The 26,305-nt window shown below is 29.6% G+C and overlaps 1 protein-coding gene across 1 annotated transcript in view; it reads right to left on the bottom strand.

Annotated features, from left to right (window-relative positions):
* Positions 1–8,109: 8,109 nt before the first annotated feature.
* Positions 8,110–26,305, bottom strand: part of LOC123293963 (transforming growth factor-beta-induced protein ig-h3) — a 29,124-nt gene continuing 10,928 nt past the window's right edge. The window contains exons 3-11 of the mRNA XM_044874974.1: positions 25,583–25,720; positions 11,280–11,541; positions 11,043–11,188; positions 10,726–10,934; positions 10,444–10,581; positions 10,151–10,366; positions 9,722–10,026; positions 8,909–9,254; positions 8,110–8,826 (exon numbers count right to left, since the gene is read on the bottom strand). Of these exons, the coding sequence (XP_044730909.1) occupies positions 8,570–8,826; positions 8,909–9,254; positions 9,722–10,026; positions 10,151–10,366; positions 10,444–10,581; positions 10,726–10,934; positions 11,043–11,188; positions 11,280–11,541; positions 25,583–25,720 (2,017 nt within the window). The 3' untranslated portion in view covers positions 8,110–8,569. The remainder of the gene's footprint in view (positions 8,827–8,908; positions 9,255–9,721; positions 10,027–10,150; positions 10,367–10,443; positions 10,582–10,725; positions 10,935–11,042; positions 11,189–11,279; positions 11,542–25,582; positions 25,721–26,305) is intronic.

The following is a 26,305-nucleotide window of genomic DNA, read 5'->3' as shown; positions in this document are numbered from 1 at the left end:
ATCGTTGGAGCCGTTTGCGAGATTGCTGATTATTCAGACAATTTAGCTGGAAGTCATTACCCTTAAGGTTTTATGCATTGTCCTTTCTAGCCATTCTGAAGAATGACTATCAAATTCTACGTTTGGCTCTAGGCGTGTCAAATCTTAAAAAAGTTATGACTATTATGACGTAATTGTGTTATGTGTGTATGTGACTTATCATTTTTAATAAATGTTTGATGCTTAATGAATTAGGGACGAATAACACAGTCTGGGATTTGATCCTTTTCATCATACGCCATTCAATAGAAAGTGTTGATTTCCTGTTCAATTGTTTTGTTATGTTTTAATATTAAATTTAAAGGGTGTTCAATTGATTTTTAGGGGACATTCATCCAATGCAAAAACGGAAACCTTTCCAAAAAGATGCCTCTCTTGCCTGGTCACTTGTAAATCTCCGAATCTCCTTGAAGAAAAAACCTGTTAGTTGATTCAATCACGAATAAATAGTGTAATCAAACGAATTTTGATTTTGTGGGTACATTTATAACGTGTCGGGAGTTAAGCCCGGGTCGCTGGAAATCCTGGTCCTACTCTTATGTTCCTTATTCCTTTATCAAATTCCATGATTCGCCTCTCATTTTCAAACTTATTATGTCTACGATTTTCGAACATAACCTGTTATAGTAATTATAAGAACCATACGAATCGAATTCAAAACTCAGTTTATACAGAATGTTTAAACAACTAACTCTGTTAGTTGTAATATTTTTATTAGTCTTTAAAATAGAAAACAATGTCCTTATTTGAAAAAAAAAAAAAAACAAGTTAGACGCCAATTTTACATAAGAGAAACATTTTATATGAGATTGCTTTTATTCTATTTACATGCTAACGTTTAAATAATATAATCCATGGAATTTACACGTTAATAATTTGAGATGAATTCGACAGTACGTGTTGTCATGGAGGGACGATAATGAGAGAATTAAATTTGTTCAGCGGAGGAAAGACGTAAGGTTAAAATGGTTGCTGGCTAACGAACATGTGCCGCTTAGGTAAAAACTGGGTAGACAATGTTAGGATTTAATTATGTTCGTTATGTAATTTTTATATAATATCTGTTATAAAATTGCCTGTAAATAAAAAGAAATAATTTACTACAGCACGTCGGTCGAGCAAGTATTTTAATGAATTGTTTGAAATCCATCACGTGTAATTTGAACCATACGATATCTATAAATTCGAATGCTAACGTGTAAATGAACACATATCGATTATATTAAATACATCCGGTAATGAAAATATTATTGATTTTTTATTCTCTTCGTAATAAAATCAGCAGCCATTGATATTAAAAGTTTAATTAATTTTCAACGTTAATAAATTTTTCGATTGAAGTTTCCGTTTTACCATATTAAATTGTTCTTTGAATCGAAGGTAAACTCATAGAATTTAAAACAAAAAAGGATGAGTGTACTTTGGTAATAACAAATATAATAATTTATAAATAATATCAAGAAATTGTGAGTGACATTTCGTTTATTCACAAACTTCATACTTTTAAACAATTGCAACTAACTTCAACATGTAGTTTTCATGTCACAAAAACTACTTTACTCTCACAATTTATTCATAAAACGCCTTAAGAAATATAACTTCATACTGTTCAATAAGCTAAATCGATATTGTTTCAATAAATAGAATGTAATCGATAACCAATAGAATCAATAAATTATTGATTACATTTCACTTTTAACACAAATAATAAAAATTATTGATTAATAATCAATAATAATTATTATCTATTATTTCATTCTGAATGTGGTTTTTTGAAATCTAATAGTTTTGCAATAATTGTTAACTTACTAACTATTACTAACCTGGACAAATTAACTCATTGCTTATGTATATGTACAATAAAAAATTTACTGGAATGTTCTATGAATGAAAACGTCGATTACGCTTCTAGATATATCTGGCATAATTATATTTAGTCTACCAAATTTTATCCTCAACGAAATTCATTATACTTCGTAATTTTCGAAGCGATGAATTCAGGAATTAGTGAAGGAAGGAATTAATTCACGAAGGAATGAAACAGACACAAGTTAATCGTTCTAGAATCAAAATATTAAGATGATTCTTCAACGGGTTATCGATCTTTTTCACACATATTATTGAAAAATATTTTATCGTTGTAATATTAAATAATATTTTTTTCTTTTATTTCAATATTTACAATTTTTTTATCGGTCGTGTTTGATAAGTTATACTAAATCAATATACAATTCATTCATTATAATGAGGACAGTTCATAACATTCGGTCGAGTGGGGCGAGCTTTTTCTTATATTTTATCCTGATTGATATCGCGCGAACAAAAAATCTTAACTTCAATATGAACCGAAATAAATTTGATATCACTCGATCGAGTCGATCGAGCTTTTATTTTTTAAATGTTTATAACATTTTATTATGCTGGGAAGTTCTTCGTGTGGACCTCAAGGGTCGCACCAGGCTCTATCCATGGCTAATTTCTCTTATTTGTCTATGCTATAATATTTGATGTGTAATCTAATAACATGTACATACGAATAAAATAATTATAATTACTTAGTACCTGAATTATAATTACTTTAGTTACTGAAAGTTTATTATTTTTAGAATAATAAACTTTTGAAAATCAAAACTATGCAAGTTTTAATTATTCTCCTTTCTAATAGAAATTAATCTTGGTTGGGGTGAGTTTAAAACCGTTAGAATATTAAAATTTTGACCAAAAAAATTGTTGTTACTTTCAAAAGAATCATTTTTAAAGAATTGGTCGTAAATCGAAGTCATTTAAAAATGTAGAACACCTGCTTGAAATCATTAAAGGTATATATTTTTTTTGGATCGGATGTAAATTGAGCATCTATTCAAGTAATGCAATCAAAATATATTAACAAACATTTAAAAAGATTCAAGACGGTAAATTGCAAATCGATTCCAATAAATCTAGATCGATTTGATACATTCTCTTAATTTTTACAATTTATTTCTCTATTTATGTGTAAATCATTAATTATTTTTAATGAATGTAAAAAAGGTGTTCAGTTTACTTCCAGCTTTTAAGTATTATTACCATCAACACGTATTTTTACCTGGCCATTATTATGATTATTGGGTTTTTTCTTAAATTTTTTTTGGTGTGTATGTAAGTACACTTCAGTTAAAAAAACTTGAAGCATGAAAAACAGTGAACACTAGAAATAATTTTCAAAATTCAGTATTGATGCCCCCGAGTTTTATTGTCGGGGGGCTCCCTGCTTATAAGTAGTTTGATCGAAATTAGATACCTACTTCTAGTGGATAGAATCAGAATTCTTACCTAGTTGTTTGATTTAAACGCTCAAAATTTTTGTATTGGTAGCCTTTTACTTGCAGAAAATATGGTTAAAATTTTAACTTAGGTATTAATGCAATTTTTTAAGAAAAAAATCATTAAAAATATTTTGGTCCTAATGGAGAAATCTCAAAAAATGATCTTGATTATACACCCTCCTAAAAAAGTTTGGCATCATGTTATGAATCTATTTCAAGGGTGTTTCACTTTATTTGAATATGTACTATACACAGATAACATTACATATTCAGTAGTTGTTAGTTTTAAGTGTTTTCTCCTTTGTGTATTTTTGGAAGGTTTGTACTACAATCCAAGCCCAACGGAAGAACAATTAAAGATTACAAATAAACAGGTGTGCTCCACACATGTCAAAATCGACGAAACAAAATTCATACAAACTTGCCAAAATTATATATTTTTTAAAGTTTTGAATTAATTTGCCGCGCAAATTTTCATAACCCATCGACGTCCAAAGTTTTTATTCTATTAAGTGGTTTCGACGTTGAAAAACAGAAACAATTTTTTTTAGATTTTTCCCAGTTGCAAACAATTTTAAACTCCTTATAAACACACAAAAAATGACCAAATTTTGACTGTAGTCTTGGACTATTAGCCCTGGAGCCGAAATTTCGAAATCCGCGTAAGTGGTCAGTCTCTCCGCTTATAACTTCCATCGGTTACAAAAATTTTTTTAATTGAAAAACTTAAGAAAATATTATTTTTTCATTCGCATAGGCAATTTATTAACTCTCATGAAATGTAAATTATCTATATGTATAAAATAGTTTCAATAATTCACAACTTTTCTCTAAAAATGACATTAATAATAAAATTGAATTAGAATACTGCAAATTTTGAATCCAAAGTGAATTCGAAATACAGTTCAGCAAAATTGTTGGCAGATAAAATCGATTTCCATAAATTATATCTCCTGAGTTCTGACTCATATTTCACCTCAATAAATTTTAAACCGTATTCACTCCAGAATTAGAAAACTTTTATCGCTAAGCGATTAGCCATAAGTTCGCAGACGATTAGCTATTTTTCCCAAAATCAATTTTAGAGTTTGCTTATTGTGGCTCAAACAATAAGAAAATATATATAGCTAAAGAGAGTACCGAAATATTTTGGATTTGAGATTGTAAACAACCGGCCATATTCTGGACCCGTAAATTTTCAAATATCAGAATGGTTTATATTTTCGTGAAAAGTAAATAAATTTCGGAAAAAATTCAAAATATTTTGGAATAATTTAAAAGGTTTTTGAACTTACCATTTTGAATAACTTTTTTTTTGTTGTTCCAAAAAAAAACGTGAATGAAATAAAGTAAATGAAATAAATTATTTAATAAACACAAATTACACAAAAACCCACAAAAAAAATTAAAGATTCACAAAACACGATTAAATTGTAAAACACTTAAAAATTCGCTCGAACCACACATTCACAAAAATTTGGCAAACTTTTTGGATTTTAATGAAACAAATAATTAAATTTAGTAAATAAACAAAAAAATTAATAAACATTAAACTGAAAGCAACAACACACCACAAAAACATAAACAAATTGAAGGGAGAGAATACTAAATAACGAGTGATCTCACATCTCTTTTCAATTCCAAAACTTTTGATGGAAGAGAGAGATCCAAATGTAGCTTACTTCATTTTAAAATCGCCGATCTTCTGAAATCATGGTCATACCATCATGTACACAATCTATTGGGTGGCCCACCAACTATGGTTTTATTTATAAAATCGTTTCAAAACTGACTTACACGGATTCCAAATTTCGAATGAATGCTATTTAACGATAGGTACAATATGGACAAGGTGTGTCAGAGTTTATCCTGGCACAACTATTAAGAAGTATTTTGCACTTTCATGGAAATTAATTTGCGAGAGACCATTTTATTGCAAATTTTATTTGTTTTCAGGAAAATTTGGTGTGACAGCTTTTATCGTGGCAGAAAGGTCTGTCACACCGATTTTTAATATATAAAGCCAATAACATTTTAATTTTTTGTTTTAATTTATTCGTATTGACAGGGCCGGATTTAAATTTCTGCCGCCCTGGGGCACTGAAGAAAATGCCGCCCTATGACTGAAATTTTATTTTAATAGTTTTGATATCTTATTTTTTAAGAATTAGAATAACTAATTAATTGCAGAAAAAAGAACCGCTTCATAACGAGCTGACTATCTGGTTGCAGATAAAGATTTTAACGCAATTCTTTTTTCAGTATGAAACTGTAAGACTTCCCAGCGATGCGTCGATGCAGTAAAAAAGTTGTATAAAGTTTGTACTGTATGAAAGAATGAAGCAGCTTCTGGGACGCATTCTACTGCGTGAACTCCAACTAAACTCATAGAATGAGCAGCACAAGGAGCATGTTCTGCAAGATATAATTTCATGAATTCTTGCCTGTAAGCCCGAATAAATCCCTGATACATTATTCGCGTTATCATATGACTGACTTTGACAATCTGAGAGATCAAGATCAAAAAACTCAAAACAGATAATACAGCAACTAGCAAATCTTCAGCTTTATGTCCAGAGTTCTCAATAAACATGAGAAAAATAAATTTTTTTAATTCTTCAAAAAAAAAAAACTATATTTATCAATTCCAGAAAAAAAATATCAAATCTTATTTTTTCAAACCTTTATGGAAATAAATTAATTTTATTTGAATATAGTTTTCACTTAAATTTAATATATTATAATATACAAAATTTTAATTTGATACATAATGCAATTATATTTCTTGAAAGATCAAATGTTTATTTAAAAGAATTAGATATTTATATATTGTATAGAAAATGTTTTCTCACTTTCCAAATTTTGCCGCCCTAGAAAATTTGCCGCCCTGGGCGCTAGCCCCGACTGCCCCTAGTGTAAATCCAGCACTGCGTATTGAGTTTTACTTTCGAAATATTTCGGTGTGGCAGCTCAAAACTTGACCAAAATATTGTCAAACTAGTAAAAAATAACAATATCCTGGCAAAAAATATTTCTGCCAGGACAAATTCTGGCACACCCAGTCCAAATTCGTGATAGTGTAGTTTTACTATCACGGACTCCCGGGCTACAACAATTTTGTTAAGAAAAATTTTCAACACTCATGCAACTTGATATAAACACAGTTTTTAAACCGTTTACTCAATTACTTGTTATAACGTGTGTATTTCATGGTGACTTATCTGATAGAGTAATAAACTTAAAAGGGTCGTTTACCTTCTAATAATTTGTGAGGGTAGGACATTCTGTAACGACTCTATATACAAATTATTAATATTTAAACGACTGATTCACTTCTTTGCTCTTTGTAAGAAGTCGTGTGTCTTCTTCTTTCCACTGAATGGTTGCGCGCTGCTGAGCTGAACTCAGAGGTATACAAGGTTCTCTGATCAGACCAGCATTAAGGCAGATAGTTATCATTATTAATAGCAGATGAACAGATGTTAAAAATGGACGTACGTAAATACACACAATTTTAATACACCATAAAATCAAAAAAAGGATAATTTCGTGTAGTTAAGATATGTGTCTAGCTAATTTACTGAGGGCTAACGAAAAAATTTACTCCATTTATTTTAATCCATTCTTTCTGAGAAGCCAATCATATCTTTCCGCTCAGTGTGGCTCCCTTCGGCTCGATGAAACCAATTCTAACAGGCCGTGTTTGTATGGTATTTAAAGGCTAGGTTATAAAGAATTTCCTAGGACAAAGGCCGGAAATTCTGAGAAATATTTATACGAAGCAAAATTTATACAATTACAAATAAAAACAAATAATTGACTGAGTAAAACTGGACTTCATAGGTGATTTCATGAACACCTATGCCAAAATTTTATTCGTAACATCAATATTTTTAAGCTGTAGGTACAAACTTGGGACTAAACTTAGAATACCTTGATATATTTCATATAAACATGGTAAAAAAATTATAGCACAATCAAAGATATATCACTTTTTGCTAAAACCTGGAGGAATTTGCTTCATAGATGTCAAATATCATTCGTAAATCATGAGTTAGTTATACAGGCTGTTCTGTTACTGATAATAGAAAATTGCACCACTAAATTAAGCTTGTCAAGACAAATGGAAAAGCTCTATACCAAATTTCCATTTGAGGCCTGATGCGGACGATGTGACTATGGGAAAATATAAAAGGGAAGTATATAAAAGAGAAACTGACAGATTGATCAACGCACAGCTGAAACCGATGGGGGGTCTGGAAGCATGAAATTTTGTACACATATTCCTTAAATGGTGTAAGTGTGCACTAAGAAGGGATTTTGGGACCTTTTGGGACCCCTAAGGGGTTAAAAGAGAGATTTTGTATTTGCTAAAATTCAAGGTTTTTTAACTTCATCATCTCAAGTCATTCATACATGACTGTTTGTAAAAGCTTGAGATGCTCCGAATCATTCTTGTATGACACTCATAAAAGTACAATAAAAGCTTGTCCCTAAAAAAGTATTCTTGAGACAAATTTTTTACTTTATTAAATTCTAAAACGAAACTGAAAAAAAAAAAAACAAAAATCTAGAAAAATAACTAAGAAAAAAATAAATAAAAATAGAAATAAACCAATTTTTAAAATAAAATAAAGAGAATAATTTGTTCTTTATTTAAAAAAAAAAAGTAATAATATTAATAATAATAAATGAACATTATTTTAATAAAATAATAACATTCTAAAAGATTCTAGGATCCAGGACCTAAATCAGATCTACCAGCTACAAAGATATAATACAAAGATCTCCTTAAATAATATATAAAGAATCTTTTTATTTATTTTATATTTCAAACATCATTATCTATAATAATATAATTAAATAACATTTAAAAATTTATTTTAATAACAGACAGCACACAGCACAAAACAGTAGGGCTTTACCACGCATCTGTCATGTATTTAAAAGTGGGACCAACCCCTCAATCCCCTGCCCTGTCATAAAGAGCATTACGTCCCTGATTTTAGTTAATATTTATTTATTTATGTTTGAAATAAACTACATTTTCCAGGTGGATCTTTAATCACCGGATCAAAATACTCTATCTATTAAAATCTAAGAGGGAGGAAAAAAAGGGGGGGGGGAAGAAGTGGATCTTTTATGCTATCTTTCTAAATACATCACAAACACGAAGCGTAGCCCTCACTCAGCCTTCAAAGTTTGATTTTTGTTTTGTTTTTATATTAAAAATTTAAAAACATAAAATTTAAATGTTCGAATGGATTTGAGGATGATCGTCGAGGCGCTGGAATGATTACTTTATTTACACTGTGAATGATTCCATTGGTAGCGATTTGATCACACTGGGTTGTTGAAGCATCTGCAAATCGTACACGATTTTGTCCATCGTGTCCTTGCGTTAATGTATATGGACTTAAAGTTTTTACGGTTTTGGTGAATGGGAATGATTGGTAACCAACGCCGGAACAGCATAAAATATCTGCAAGAAATGACATCGATTATAAAATACAAAAAACTGGAAAAAATCCATAAAGAAAGGGATAATAATGTGTTTTCCTTACCTGGAATAACATGTAATCGTAATAATTCATCAGCTTTTTCTGGATTATTCTTATATGTAGCAAGCACTTTAGCGGGAAGTCTTTCAAAAGCATCATCCGTTGGTACAAGTATCGTAAATGAACTGTTACTTTCGTTAAGTTCCTCTTCCAATTTGGTGCCATTTAATAATTCAGCGAATGTTGTGAATAATTCAGATTTTTGAATGGTTTCCAATAAAGAATCTTTTGGTGGAATTAAAACTTGATTCACTTCTTGAATCACTGATCCACAAGCTTGTTCATCAGCTGTGGTTACACGGGCACAATTGATTGTGGCTTTGTTGTAAACGGAATTGAAAAATGGTAACTGCAAACAAAAAAAATTCATTTATGTCTCAAAAAATTGGGATTGGGATAAGAACTTGGTAAAGCAAAAGAGTGTGGTACCGACGTATCTAAGTATACCGAGACACAGAGACCGAAGGACCGAGACTGCACTTTAATGAGGATATCTTAAAAAAGGACCTAGCAAAATTGCACTATAAGCAAAATTGTTGCGGCTGTTACAGGACACTGTCGGCAGGTACGCTGAACGAGACTTTGACAGTGTATCACGATTATTGCCGGAGCTGTCCCAGTGCGAAGAAGGAAGAAGCAATGTACCATCTTCTCTGTCACTGTCCAGCTCTTACCATGAGAAGGTGGACTCACTTGAGTCAGTTTTTCATTGACGACCTGTCCAGCTCCAAATGGTTCATGGAATAGTTGCCGAGGGTGCGCCAACCCTTTTTCGGTATCACTGCAAATAATTTTCGATATTCGAGACCTACTTACCGTATTGTATAAATTCACTCGTAATTGTTGATCACCCAAATCCGTGTCCAACATGTCATTGTTCTGGAAGTCACATGTTTTGATTTCATTTTGTACGACATGATATCGAATTAGATCACGTAATTTTTCTGGATCATTTTTAATTTGTTCTAATTGTGGTGCTGCTCTTTTAATCGCTTCATTCGATGGTGCAATTAAAGTAATATTATTTCGATTATCGATTTCGTTTAATAATCCAGATTCTTTTACTAAACTTTCGAATTCAGTTAAATTGTGTTTTAATAATAATTGGCTTGCGTCCAAACCTACAGCACAAAAATAATTCCAATTAATTTGGCTTCCTAACAGAAATAGCAAAGTAGTATATATCACACGGGTAGAGAGGGGAGGTTGGAAAACACCCTAAAATGGCGGTAAAGTGTTACTTACCAGAATCAGGCATAAGAAGTGTATCAATAATGTGAACAATTCCATTTGTTGCCATAATATCGCTGTCGACAACTTGCGCCTTATTCTCAATAATTAAATTTTTGGAAGCATCTCGTTTCATACTGATCGGTGTTCCATCCATATTATGGGTGGTGGCATTAAATGTTATGGCATTGGAGCAAACTGAATGGCTTAAAATATGATGTTTCAAAATATCTGTAAATCGAAAATTAATCCATTAACTGTTCATTTTTTGAGCCCTTTTGAGATATATGTTTTTATGAGTTACATACTTTCAGCACAGCTACTGCCCTTCTTCAATTTTTCAAATACTTCTGGTGATAATTTCTCGAAAGCAGCATCACTTGGAGCAAATATCGTATAAACTTTGTCCTCTTCGAAAAGTTTATTTAAGTTGATTTTTTCCATGACTGTAAAAGAAAAACTTATTATTTTAAGAACTTCCACACTTACTAAAGTTAACGTCCTTAAATTAGTTGGCGGAACTAATTAATGTAGACCTGGTATGAGTACCGGGACACAGGGACATTCTTAGTTATCAGGGATAAACTTACTTTGGCTGAATGTTCGTAATTTATCGTTGTTGGCCAATATTTGATTGAGTGACTTGGTAACAGGCGTCATGACACCGTCCAAAACATGGATAATTCCATTTGAGGCCATTTGATCTTTTTTGAAAACTTTAATACAATTGGCTGTTGTTAAAATTTCCCGAGATGAAGTTGGGTACATATTAATACGAATTGTACTGTTGTCGAATTGACTGCAAAAAAGAAATACAAAAATTTAAAACCTCAATGTTATTTGAGAGATAAGAAACCTGGAAATGGGGAATGATTGTTGAATAAGTTAATTGTACGGGAAAACTCACCTGTGAATAACATCTCCATTGGATAAGTCATTTAATTCTACAAGACCAGGAACAATATGGCTTTGTACCAATTCCCGTGACGAAAGAGCATGTTGACTTGCATCGCGTCGTTGACGTTCACCATTCACATACATTTCAACTTCATTCTATGTAGAAAAAAAAACAAGCACCATTTTATTTATATTCAAGCAAAATCATTGGAGGAAAATTTTTCAGACAGAAAACACTTTTTCTTACCATTTCCAATAGTTTTTCACTGAATTCTTTTAGAGCTTCATCCGTTGGTAAAAATACGGTAACATTTTCATTTTCAATTGTTCGATCAATGCCAGTATTGATCATCATTGTTGAGAATTCTTTACCAGAAAGTTTTGTACAAGTTTCAGCCACTGTTTTTAAATCTTCAACTTGTTCACATTGATTTTGATCTCCTAATTTGTAGCCATGGCAACATTTGTATTTGATGACTAATGTTTTCACTCCTTCAGGTGTGCTGGTCCTAGAAACAATCGAAAAAATAATGATTTAGAATTATTTAAAACTAATCACTTTCTACCACAGTAAAAAAATTGAAGGAAATTCCAATTTGTTTGTCCGATAAACGAAATGTCACTCACAATAGACAAGGATAAATAAATAAGCTTACATAATGGAAATTACAGTTTCGAATATGTATTATTTGCTTACATTATTTGTAAATTATTATATTTGTTATTACTGAAGAAGTATCTTATATATTTAGACGAGCAATTCTTGTATATATACAAGAACTCCCCCCAAAGACTCACTGCATACTAATTTTCATGATAATTGTTGGAGCCGTTCCCGAGATTACTGATATATAATTATAATTATATATCAGTAATCTCGGGAACGGCTCCAACAATTTTCATGAAAATTAGCATGCAGTGAGTTTTTGGGACGAAAAATCGATATAGATAGGTTTTATTTTTAGAAAACATCGTTTTATCCGTGTTTTCGGGAAAAACTAAAACATTAACTGCAAAATATGAGCCTTCCTGACATCTATTGGCGACGAAATAAAGTACATTACCGGGACATTCAAATTGTTATTTGTGTGGAGATATTTAAATGTTTCACATCCTTTTTTTTTCATTATACCCTTTTAAAAAATCAGCCCGTATACTCTGCAGGCCAGTGATAGTATTTGCTTTCTTCCTAGTTAATACTTATATACTCCCTTTTGAGATCAATTTCCAAAATTTGCCCCAATTTTCTAAATCTTACACCGTTATGGAAACAGTTTTATTTTATTCAGAGAAACTTATATATCGTGTGTCACTGGCATGGCCTTTGATTAGTTCTAAATAGATATGTAAATGTAATTGGAATGATTGATAATATTGATTATTGATATTGATGAAAATAATTAGAAAGTATTAAATTTTAAAAATCAACATTTCAAATAAAAATATATGTTTTTATAATAACTACTTAAGTCAATAAAGTAGTTTAATAAGTACCATAATAAGCTGTGCTAAGGTTGAGATTATGTGACGGACAGGTACGAAGGCGAACACCAAACAACATCGAAAATATGTATCAAACAGTGCAACATATAGAATGGTTGAACAAGATGTTACCACTTAACAAATAATATATACTACAGTAAAACCTATTTCTTATGCCCATTTATCACACTTAATATGTACAGTGTGTCGCATTTAAGATGAATTGTGATGGGTCATATTTGATAAGATTCTGATAACCGAAATCTGAACTTTAAACTCAGTCTACTACAAATAGAAAAATAGGGTCGGTTCTAAATATTTTGTCTAGCGTCATGGATGTCTGTGATATTGAAAAAAGCTATTAGAAAAGTTTCTTAGAATATTGTTTTATACCCATATACTGATTTTCATATTCAAATTCGCATTTTTAATGTGCTTAATAAATTTTTAACTTAACTAAGATTAACTAAGCACTTTATGGTTCTGAACACACTCAATAACCTTCATTTTAATAACTAACATCAATTGTTATTATTATTAGATCTATATTTATAATTATTGAATTTAATATTTATCATATTTTTGTACATGTTTGATGTTTTCAATAACAAATTATAAAATTATTAATCAGGTGAGTCAGTCAGTTAACTGCTAAACTCAGCAAAAATAAAATTCTTGTAATGACAACAAATTAAAGAAATAAGTAAGTTAATTAGGTATTTAACACAAATTAATAATTTTTAAATGACATCTAATTCTTTTTAATTAGCTAAAGTGTCATTCATTTATTTTATTCATTAGCTACCTAATGTTTACAAAATCTAAAGGATCCATCAATCCGTAAGCACTCGCGTTATGAGCAGTACCTGGATAACAGAGCTTTATTCGGTATTTTTATACCATGTATATATGAAATATACATAGTATATTAAGTTTCGTCCCAAGTTTGTAACGCTTAAAAATAATGATGCTAGGAAAAAAATTTTGGTATAGGTGTTCATAGAATCACCTAATTAATCCATATCCGGTTGTCCGTCCGTCCGTCCGTCTGTGGACACGATAACTCAAAAAAGAAAAAAAATATCGAGCTGAAATTTTTACAGCGTACTCAGGACGTAAAAAGTGAGGTCAAGTTCGTAAATGAGCATCATGGGCCAACTGGGTCTTGGGTCCGTAGAACCCATCTTGTAAACCGTTAGAGATAGAACAAAAGTTTAAATGTAAAAAATGTTCCTTATAAAAAAATAAAAAACTTTTGTTTGAAACATTTTTTTGTAAACATCACTATTTACCCACGAGGGCGTTAATTAGGTGCACATTTTATAGTATGTATTAATAATTAACTCAGTGTTTGTTTTCACTTGTTTTTTTTTTTATTATAAAATCATCAACATCAAGTAAAATGGTTGCAAGTAAAAAACAAAAAACCTTTTATAACATGTATATGAAATATACCAAGTTTAGTCCCAAGTTTATAACGCTTAAAAATATTAACATTGGTCAATTGGGTCTTAGGTCCGTAGGACTCATCTTGTAAACCGTTAGAAATAGAATTTATAAAATTTATAAAATCAAATTCAAACTGTGATTATATTTTCTTTGTATCATAATAATTTTAATAACAGTAATTGAAAATTGAGTTTTTTTCTTTTATATTGTTTTTGATTACTTTGATCTTAGTGTAGGTACGTAATCTGGAGAAAGTCATCCCTTTTAATGAAGTGCACAAATAATTGGTTTTCTTTCTAATTGTATCAAGAAAAAAAAATTGAATGAAGGAAAAGTTTTTAACGAACTGTGTATTTAAAATAAGAAAAATACTTTGGAATATGAATAAATAAAAATACATAAATAATACATTAATATCGATTTAGAAAATATTTCTAACGATTTGGGATTTTCCTTGACCTAAGAGAGTCCGGTTCCTAAAATGGCCCATAGTAATATCAAGTTGAGATTCGTGGTTGAAATTATTTGTTCTTTATTTTCAACTTTGATCATGAAAATACGAAATTTTTCGTTATTTGTCTTGGTTATCGAAATATCGAAAGCTAAATAATTAAACAAAATTTTCAATTTTCGATATTTTAAAAATTACTCCACATATCGAAAAATTTTAATGATAATCATTATGTTAATCATTTACAGTGGAAAAAAAAGCATTAATCATGTGAAATCTGTTAAAAAAACTTTTCGTATAAGAGATTAACTACAACATAAATGTAGTAAAAAAACCGAGGAAAAACCTGTAAATTTGTAATAGAACATTTTATAATGGAAGCCAAAAATTCTTAATAAATAGGGTCTATGAATAGTTATTACTACACTGTATCCGAATGACTTAATGTGTTTCGGTTTAGAAGCATGTGTTTTCGGTTTATACTTATTCGGTTTTCTCACTCAAATCTCGGATAAGTATAAACTTTAATTTTTTTTTTAAATGAATTTATTAATATGATTTCTTGCAAATCAATTAAATTAATTTGAATACGCATTTATTTTGGAATAAGTTAAATTTATTTATTCATTAGGTTAATATAATTTTCTCACTGATATTACATTTTTAAATTGTATGTATATATGTCGGGTCATATGGCGCAGTGGTAAGCGAGTCCGACTCTTAGTACTAAGATCTTGGGTTCGAAACCCACTCAGGTAAAAATTTTTTTTTCCCTACGTTATTAATTTAAGTTTGTGTAACAATCCCACAGGTGTTTTAGTCACTCAAAGTTTTTCATTAGGTTTGTACAGCTTTATCACCGATAATGTCTCTTGATATTGTTTCATCATATAAGAGGTGTCGCAGCTCGGTGTTAAGCGGGTGCGACTCGTAGATCGAAGGACTATGGTTCAAAGCTCGGGCAAATAAAAATTTTAAATTTTTTCTCTACATTTCATGTTCTGATTTATTCAAATTAATTTCATTAATTTAAATGCGTGTTAAATTTCCGCGCTTTTTTCGGGTGTGGTCAATCAAAATTATTCATTAGGTCAGTAGTGTTTCATCGTTCATAGTGGACAGTTGGTTACATTTGTGCTTTGTGTTTCACCTTCATTTGACTTCCAAACGTCAAATTTCATTTTCGAATTTGTTTCTGAGTAAGTTTTTGTTTTAATTTACATTTTTCTAATTCTTTTTTTTGTACATTGTAAAATTCTATATTATATTTAATTTGTTTCACATTTTGTCCAAATGCTTTTTTACACAAAACTTTTAATATTAATTAAAAAAAATTATGTTTGAATCATTTGTTTATTTTTTCCAATTGAAATCACATTCTAGAATTAGTTGTTTTATTATTAGTGATTGACTACAAGTATTTTTATTTGATTTCAAAATTTTTCGAGCTTGCGTTTATTCTCAAGAGATTCAATCTCATTTATACAAAATTTATTTATAATAAATATAACAAAATGAATATGTACTATGGTTCGATAAAATTTTTTGACGTTAGTGTTATTTTAGATGTAGAGTTTACTAATAAACACACAGTTTTAATATTAATAATTATAATTTTTATTTAAAGACGTTCATTCATCAACCTGTTTTGCTATGTGCGTTTATATGGAAACAGTATTTAAATTTGAAATAATTTTGAAATTTTTTTTTTGAAATTTTATTAAAATTTTCAATAATTACTAACTGATAAAAGTTTCAAGTATAGTTATCGATATAATTTTTGAGAAATATCGATTTATATTTTCCATTTAAACCTATGTTAAAGATTAATTTTTGTCACTTTTTGAATTTAAAATTTAACATTAATTACGTTTCGATTAATTTATATAATTGTATATTTTTTCTTTCTTAAATCATTTAAATTTTTTTATCATCATAATTATTTTTATTTGTCTACTTACAAGTCTCATGAATGTACGTCCTTAAATGAATAACTAAATAACTCTACAATCCGTTACTAAATATCGAAAAAAATTCTATCAAAATAATAAATAAAACTAAATTTGTATTCAATTGATTTCAACACTCCGCTCAATTCAAACAAAACATATTCCTATGGGCTTAGCAAATTTGTGAAATTTTTGATTTGATAAACCTTTGGTACAAATATCAGCCAGTTCATTTTTTGAAGGTATATAATCAATTTTTTTTTAAATTCTGATCGAATGAAATGTTATTTAAGTTCACGTACATGCGTGAACCTGTTTTGCTACGTGCGTTCGTAGGGAAACAGTATGTAAATTTTAAAGAATTTTAAATTAATAGAAATTTTTTTGAAATTCTATTAAAAGTTTAAATAATTATTACCTGGTAAAAGCTTGTAAAAAAAAGTATTGGTATCGATATAATTTTAGAATAATATCGTATTTATATTTTCCATTTAGTCCCATATTAAATCTTACTTTTAGTCAATTTTTTAAACTTAAAATTCAATGAAAATAATTCGATAACAGGTTATTTTTCTTGTCTTAAATCATAGAAAATCATTTAAACTATCGCATTACCATATTGTTTTTTGTTTCTCTACTATTATCGTTGACGCATGTACGCCCTTAAATTATTTGGAAATAATATATTTTGAAAATCTAAAAAACAGAATATTAAGTTGCATTAGCTAGCTGCGGTTTGTAAAATGAATGTTTTAATATTATCGTTAAACCAGTAATTTTTGAGGATAATCAATCAAGTATTCAATAAGTTAAGAATTGGGAAAGTAAAAGAAGTAAACACATTGGCATTAAATACCATTTCATTCGATCAGAATTAAAAAAAGATAATTTAAAAATTGAACATATACCTACAGAGAATCAATTGGCTGATATTTGTACATACACTAGATAATAATAAAATTATTTTTAATTATTTTAATTATTTATCACTAAAATATATTTATTCATTAGGTTGGTCCAGTTTTATCACCGATTATGGCCGTTTAAATTGTAACAAGCATCAAGTCGTGTGGCAGAGAGTATAGCGAGTCCTACTCCTCTTACACAGGTATGGAGTTCAAAATCCAGGTAAGTAAAATTTTTATTTTCTAAATCTCATGTGATAATTTATTCTTAGTAATATAATTAATTTGAGTGTGTGTTTTACTATTCACTATGAATAGCTTATTTATTTGACATTTATCTATTCCCTTCATTTGAATTCCAAATCTTAAATTTCATTTTCGGGTTTGTTTCTAAGTAAGTTTATGTTAATAAAGGTAAATCAAGATTAAATGAGCCATCTTTAATTGTTTATGCATAAATATTATTGCAAATTAAGCAATTTTTAACTTTTATGCCCAGTGATATTTTTGGTTTTTTTCAATTTATTTTACTCTAAATATCAGTTCATTAATTTAAATTTGTAAAATCGGTCTGCCCTATATCCTGAGAAGCGACGTTGACTAACTAAGGTTAGTATGATGTTTCTCAGGAAAAACTCGTTCGATTTGTTGCATGTGTTATAACACTATGAGAAATTGTGTAGTCAAAAATCAATTTTTTCTCGTTATGTCTGTCTAAAAGCTAAGCGCCTCGATAGGGGATTATGTATCAACTCATGATGACGGTGAGACGGGACATGCAAAAAAGCGCAGTCATCACTTAAAGTGAGTTAGGTATATCTAGACAGATAATGTACGGAAAAAATGATCTTGATTGCATGGATTTTTCGCCTGTGTTATAGCCTGTGATATATTGGATTGGTTTCATTCTGGGGTAAGTCAACTTATAACTGGGTTGAAAAATTGCCTAATTTTTCTTTTTAAATTTTTTTTATTTTCTTTTTTAAATATTTTATTTTAAATTTGTAAATTCGGTCTGCCCTAAATTCTGAGAAGCGACGTTGACTAACTAAGGTTAGTATGATGTTTCTCAGGAAAAACTCGTTCGATTTGTTGCATGTGTTATAACACTATGAGAAATTGTGTAGTCAAAAATCAATTTTTTCTCGTTATGTCTGTCTAAAAGCTAAGCGCCTCGATAGGGGATTATGTATCAACTCATGATGACGGTGAGACGGGACATGCAAAAAAGCGCAGTCATCACTTAAAGTGAGTTAGGTATATCTAGACAGATAATGTACGGAAAAAATGATCTTGATTACATGGATTTTTCGCCTGTGTTATAGCCTGTGATATTTTGGATTGGTTTCATTCTGGGGTAAGTCTACTTATAACTAGGTTGATATGGTTAATTCAAATGGACCTTCAGAAATATTTATGCATAAAGGTTATTGTAAATTAAGCAATTTTTATTTATTCCTTTTCTTTTTAAAATAATTGAATTTTTTTCCAGAGATATTTATGCTTTTTCATCTCCGACAATGTCATTCGTATAATTCTGTGTTTGTGACTTGTAAAATTCATATCCTATCCTAGAATTACCTTTTTTTATCATGTCCTATCCTAGAACTTTCTTTAATTGTTTATGCATAAATATTATTGCAAATTAAGCAATTTTTAACTTTTATGCCCAGAGATATTTTTGGTTTTTTTCAATTTATTTTACTCTAAATATCAGTTCATTAATTTAAATTTGTAAAATCGGTCTGCCCTATATCCTGAGAAGCGACGTTGACTAACTAAGGTTAGTATGATGTTTCTCAGGAAAAACTCGTTCGATTTGTTGCATGTGTTATAACACTATGAGAAATTGTGTAGTCAAAAATCAATTTTTTCTCGTTATGTCTGTCTAAAAGCTAAGCGCCTCGATAGGGGATTATGTATCAACTCATGATGACGGTGAGACGGGACATGCAAAAAAGCGCAGTCATCACTTAAAGTGAGTTAGGTATATCTAGACAGATAATGTACGGACAAAATGATCTTGATTGCATGGATTTTTCGCCTGTGTTATAGCCTGTGATATATTGGATTGTTTTCATTTTGGGGTAAGTCAACTTATAACTGGGTTGAAAAATTGCCTAATTTTTCTTTTTAAATTTTTTTTATTTTCTTTTTTAAATATATTATTTTAAATTTGTAAATTCGGTCTGCCCTAAATTCTGAGAAGCGACGTTGACTAACTAAGGTTAGTATGATGTTTCTCAGGAAAAACTCGTTCGATTTGTTGCATGTGTTATAACACTATGAGAAATTGTGTAGTCAAAAATCAATTTTTTCTCGTTATGTCTGTCTAAAAGCTAAGCGCCTCGATAGGGGATTATGTATCAACTCATGATGACGGTGAGACGGGACATGCAAAAAAGCGCAGTCATCACTTAAAGTGAGTTAGGTATATCTAGACAGATAATGTACGGAAAAAATGATCTTGATTACATGGATTTTTCGCCTGTGTTATAGCCTGTGATATTTTGGATTGGTTTCATTCTGGGGTAAGTCTACTTATAACTAGGTTGATATGGTTAATTCAAATGGACCTTCAGAAATATTTATGCATAAAGGTTATTGTAAATTAAGCAATTTTTATTTATTCCTTTTCTTTTTAAAATAATTGAATTTTTTTCCAGAGATATTTATGCTTTTTCATCTCCGACAATGTCATTCGTATAATTCTGTGTTTGTGACTTGTAAAATTCATATCCTATCCTAGAATTACCTTTTTTTATCATGTCCTATCCTAGAACTTTCTTTAATTGTTTATGCATAAATATTATTGCAAATTAAGCAATTTTTAACTTTTATGCCCAGAGATATTTTTGGTTTTTTTCAATTTATTTTACTCTAAATATCAGTTCATTAATTTAAATTTGTAAAATCGGTCTGCCCTATATCCTGAGAAGCGACGTTGACTAACTAAGGTTAGTATGATGTTTCTCAGGAAAAACTCGTTCGATTTGTTGCATGTGTTATAACACTATGAGAAATTGTGTAGTCAAAAATCAATTTTTTCTCGTTATGTCTGTCTAAAAGCTAAGCGCCTCGATAGGGGATTATGTATCAACTCATGATGACGGTGAGACGGGACATGCAAAAAAGCGCAGTCATCACTTAAAGTGAGTTAGGTATATCTAGACAGATAATGTACGGAAAAAATGATCTTGATTACATGGATTTTTCGCCTGTGTTATAGCCTGTGATATATTGGATTGGTTTCATTCTGGGGTAAGTCAACTTATAACTGGGTTGAAAAATTGCCTAATTTTTCTTTTTAAATTTTTTTTATTTTCTTTTTTAAATATATTATTTTAAATTTGTAAATTCGGTCTGCCCTAAATTCTGAGAAGCGACGTTGACTAACTAAGGTTAGTATGATGTTTCTCAGGAAAAACTCGTTCGATTTGTTGCATGTGTTATAACACTATGAGAAATTGTGTAGTCAAAAATCAATTTTTTCTCGTTATGTCTGTCTAAAAGCTAAGCGCCTCGATAGGGGATTATGTATCAACTCATGATGACGGTGAGACGGGACATGCAAAAAAGCGCAGTCATCACTTAAAGTGAGTTAGGTATATCTAGACAGATAATGTACGGAAAAAATGATCTTGATTACATGGATTTTTCGCCTGTGTTATAGCCTGTGATATTTTTGATTGGTTTCATTCTGGGGTAAGTCTACTTATAACTAGGTTGATATGGTTAATTCAAATGGACCTTCAGAAATATTTATGCATAAAGGTTATTGTAAATTAAGCAATTTTTATTTATCCCTTTTCTTTTTGAAATAATTGAATTTTTTTCCAGGGATATTTATGTTTTATCTCTTTCTTATATTTTAGGAATACCTGTCCTGTAATTATATTAAGTGATGTCAAATTTAGGCTGATAGTATTTGGGGATTGTGAATTTTTATTTTTAGGAATTGCGATAATGTTATCCAATTTGTCATGTTCCGGTCACGACAAATTGGATGATTATTTATCTTTTTCTTCTGTTTAAATGTAACCGGATGCACTTAAATAGAAGGAAAAGATCGTGGATTAGGCCTATAGGGGATACCACGTAAAAAAAAACGCGCTGATGTATCCTACCTCAATGGTAGTGTGGAAACGGATACAAATTTCTTTTATAATGATTTTCTTTTACAGTGAGAATTTTGGGTTACAAATGACAATCTTGGCTAAAAATGCAACGATCTGCCAAAATTTCAAGTATATCCATCGAATATAAATAATATCAACAAACATTTAAACAAACAACAGACTTAACAGCACACGTGAGTATTTGTTTTATGTTTCTTGTAAATAAGTCATCCAAAACAACATTTATCCAACTCAACAAGATTCAATGGTTTTCGTGATTCAATATTTTGTTTCATATAAATTATATTTGAAGGTATCATAAAGTTTCAATGCCGGAAAATATAAAATTTGTAATAAAATTTGTGCTTTTTATTTCTTTATAAATTAATAATTTATTAATTGATCACTAGAAAATAAATATTGGCTTAGGATATCGATTCTAAGTGCTGTTAAATTAGTTGCAAATATTATTTTATTATTTTAACATTTGGGCAACTTTTGCTTAAGCATTTTTCTGTATCTTGCGTTTTTTTTTCTTTCGATTCAATGCAACAATGATATATTTTTCGTATTTCGTCGTATTTCCTCCGAAATCTTACAATTTTCGAAAGAATATTTTCAACCAATTTCCTAATTTAATGTGTTATGCTATCTCTTACATTTTAGGATTAAAATTGATTAATAAAGCAACCCCAAAAAATAGCTTCAATCTGAACGAACTATTTTAGCCATAATAGATTAAAATGTTCTACCCTGTATATCCAGAATTCATGTTCCCAGAACATTTTTCCCAACTAGATTAATCAGTCCCTATATGCGTAAAATAGTATAAAATGCGAAATAAAAAACCTTATTTTTATCTTCGATTGTCAAGAAAGAAACAAGCTTTAAACTTTTTATTATTTTTTTATTTAAAATTTGCACTGAATTCTTAAGATCGTGTTAAATCGATCTTTACCGATGTCATTCACAGGTAATTACAGTAAAATTGCGTTATAAAATACTTGATATTAAATAAAATGACTTGCAGAGTTGCAGTACATGTAATAAATTAAGGGCATTATTTAATACTTGAAACAAAATATGTAATTATGAATATCATGAATTTATAAATAGGAGCCGAGTCGAGCTGAGCCGGCATCAACCAAAATTATTTACTTTCACTCATAGCACGTCGATCGACCACCGTTGGCATTGTGCATGACTGTTCTACGGGGCAGAGGCATACTGGCGGTGTAATACGTATTGTTTTCAACAGTTAAACAATTTTTTAATTTTATTACAAGATAATTACTTTAATCTGATTACTAGACTCTTTTTTTTTATTTGTTTTCTTTCAAATTCAGTTTCTTTGTCGATATGTCCTAGATATCTTTCTTATTTATTCCAAATATTTTGATACTTTGATTTTTATCTTAATTAAATTTTTCTTGTGTAATTCAATGGCACGCCTCACATAATTCAAGTATCTTACAAAAGTGATTCAAGACTCAAACAGACTTAATACTCTTTCTATTTTTTATCAGGGTAAGCTTTCATTTGGGAAAGTGGGATCTTAGATTAAAGCAATTCTGGGTAAAATGTAAACGCAATGAGCAACTGTCTATGCATGGTATTTCAACAATTAACTCAGTCAATTGTTTGTTTTCACTTGTTTTTATCAAAATAAATATCAAATAATATTTTAAGAAATGCATTAAATTATTTATTTATTTCTTTATTTTTATGCTAGTGTTTTAAAAAATAACTTTATATAAAAATATGAAGAGGCTATGATTAACAAATATTTGAAACCCTTTTAAAACGCGTGAGCAAATCTTTGATCATCTTGACGGATTCATGGTCCCATTTTCTTTGCCCAAAAGTATACAAAAAGATAATAAATAGATTTGAATTAAATATCTATCAAAGATTTTTTTCTTATTGTTTTGTTTTGAGAATTATTTCTATAATTAGAAAAAAAAATTCCTTTTTGTATTTAAGTATTTTTTTGTTTGTTTTGTAAATTTGATCCCGGAAAATCTTTAATTCAATAGCATTTTCCGGGACTTATCACAAATGAAAGAATATACTAATTTTAGTACCAACTTTGTAAGGCTTTTAAAATATTGATCCTACAAATAAAATTTTGCTATAGGTGCTCATAAAATCACTTAATTAATCCATTTTCGGTTGTCCGACTGTCCGTCTGTCCGTCTGTAAACACGATAATTCGAAAACGAAAAGAGATATCAATCTCAAATTTTTATAGCGTGCCTAGAACGTAAAAAATGAGGTCAGGTTAGTAAATGAATAACATAGGTCATAGGTCAATTGGGTCTTGGGTCCGGCGGACCCATCTTGTAAATCTTTAGAGATAGAATAAAAGTTTAAATGCAAGAAATGTTTCATATACAAAAATTAACAACTTTTGTTGAAACATTTTTTTCTTAAATATCACTGTTTACCTGTGAGGGGAAATATTAGTTATGTATGTGTGGCTATCTAAGAGTGGTTATCTTTTTTAGTAACGCTTACGTAATCAACATTGTCTATACATGGTATTTCAACAATTTAATCAGTCAATTGTTTGTTTTCACTTGTTTGAGTTAAAAAGGCATAAATTTTATTACTAATATAAGAAGCATTTAAAATGTCCCTACACAAAAACCAATTTGAATATCCCGGTAATGTACTTTATTTCGTCGCCAATAGATGTCAGGAAGAGTCATATTTTGCAGTCAATGTTTCAATTTTTCCAGAAAACACGAATAAAACGACGTTTTCTAAAATTCAGTCATATTTTTAAGAGACATAGAAAATTAAAGAATATTCAACGAGCATTATTCGGTTTATGATATTTCTATATTTAAAAATAAATCGCATGTTATTAGGATTACAACACACAATTGTTGAAATAAAAACAAAACTTATTTTATAATATTTTTCAATGAAATTTCAGATTTTTTTCCCAAAATCTCACATAAAAGTATTCATTTATTTTGAAATCCATTCAATCATTGTTTTTATTATGTTTTCAATTGAACTATTGTTTATTTTTATGGCAGAAACTGAAAAAAATTGTTTCTACACAAGCCAAAAATTTTCGATGGATTACGAGATGAGAGATTATAGGCCTGGATTCAAACCCGCAACCTCCCAGTCTCAGTAATCAAACTGTTTAAGAGAGTTAATTTGTTCAGATTATCTATCTAGAAAGAACTATCAAAGTTGAAAAATTTTTGGAAGTAGTAGTTGGATCGACCACCACGCGTTGCTCTGACTCAGTTATAATACAATCTTTATTACTTGTCCCCAAAATTGATTAGAATGACCTGCAATGACCCATAAGTACAAGAAACAATTTTATAGACGACATATTGCTATCGGTTGCTTCGCTTCCGTCTTGAACTGTGAGCTAATAATTTCAAAGTATGGATTGAACGAACACCTGATTGATTATTTTTTTGTAAATAAATATTTTATCTAAACAAAACGTAATTCTTTGTTTATTTATGGCATCAACATATTTTTTTTTTGTTTAAATATTTAATTAGCATCCGGCATTAAGTTACTAATACTTAAATTTTCATATACAGAGTGTACCATCAAAAAAAAAAAAAAAATGTAACGTGGCAAAAAAAATCTATAATCGTTGTAAAAGTAAACTGGAACTGTTATTTTAGTCAACAAGTCAATACGTGTGATACCTTGTTGGATTCAAAATAATATCTAGGAAAATGTACTAAAAGCGTTCTTTTACACATAGAAAATTGCAAAAATTATAAACAAAGGTGCGTGCAAAAACAGGTATTTTTGTTTTTCGCCGAAAAATGAACATTAACCATCTTGCTCAAACCACTTTAAAGTTAATTTTTCAACGGACCTGTCTTGTCATATATTTTAATAAAAGTTGGATAGAGAGAGAGGAGGCCACCCTGTATTAAAATAATAATAAATCCATTGTAAATGGCATCCATGATAGCTGTAGTGCTTCATTATTCAACCTATAATTTATTATTAATATTTATAAATAAATATGTTTTTTTACGTCTTATATAACAATCATTCAAACATTTTATACATGAATAGAATATGTAATTATGATTAAAACAACCTGTTGAAAAACGAATCATAAACTTCAACTTTTTGAATGCTTCCTTTTAAATGCTCCCTAAAAAAAGGTTGATGATAAAACTAAAAAATGTTTAACTTACTTCGTTGTACATTCATATTTGGTGAGTGTTTGCGAACAACTTGAGAAGTTAATACTTCCAAAGAATCCAATATTATCTGTATCCGTTTCTTTATCTTCACTTTCGATTATCTCCTCTTTTTCTGTGCAAACATTTGGTCTGGAAAATAAAAACAAAAAACAAAATAAAAGATTTAAAATCAAAATTATATCAAAGTTTAAAATCAACTCTATAATATTTATGATTTCTATCGTTCAATTAAAGCTCTTCACGGATGTAGCTAATTATAATTATTGTAGCTATAACATTAAATTTTATATTAACTAAAACAATGAATCGTGTTGTTGTACAAACATTGAATTGCTTGAATACATGAATGTCACACTTCCCCCGTATGCCCTTCTGAACCTCTCTCTTTGTTGTTTGTTTATCAAAACAAATTTAATTTTGTATTTTAAATTTTAATCGAATTCTTTCTAGAAAGTATTCCTATGAAAAAATAGTTTGCCTGAATTGCTAATTTTTGAATCGAAGGCGAATAAAAAGGAGTTATTCTTAAAATTATAATGTTCGTGACGTTCCCAGTTCGTTTCTGGGAGGAATAATGAATGTGAACTTTATATAGACACCGTGACCCTGGACTTATACTACAGACATTATAGGACTCAACTCTTGCAATGAGAAGATAGAATCACATGCGCAAGCCTTTTTATGACAACCAATTCGAACTGAAATAAGTTGACG

Source organism: Chrysoperla carnea, chromosome 2 (assembly GCF_905475395.1).
Source record: "Chrysoperla carnea chromosome 2, inChrCarn1.1, whole genome shotgun sequence".
Classification (NCBI taxonomy): Eukaryota; Metazoa; Arthropoda; class Insecta; order Neuroptera; family Chrysopidae; genus Chrysoperla; species Chrysoperla carnea.
The sequence above is the reverse complement of the archived record's forward strand: the minus strand, read 5'-3'. Positions and strand labels throughout refer to the sequence as shown.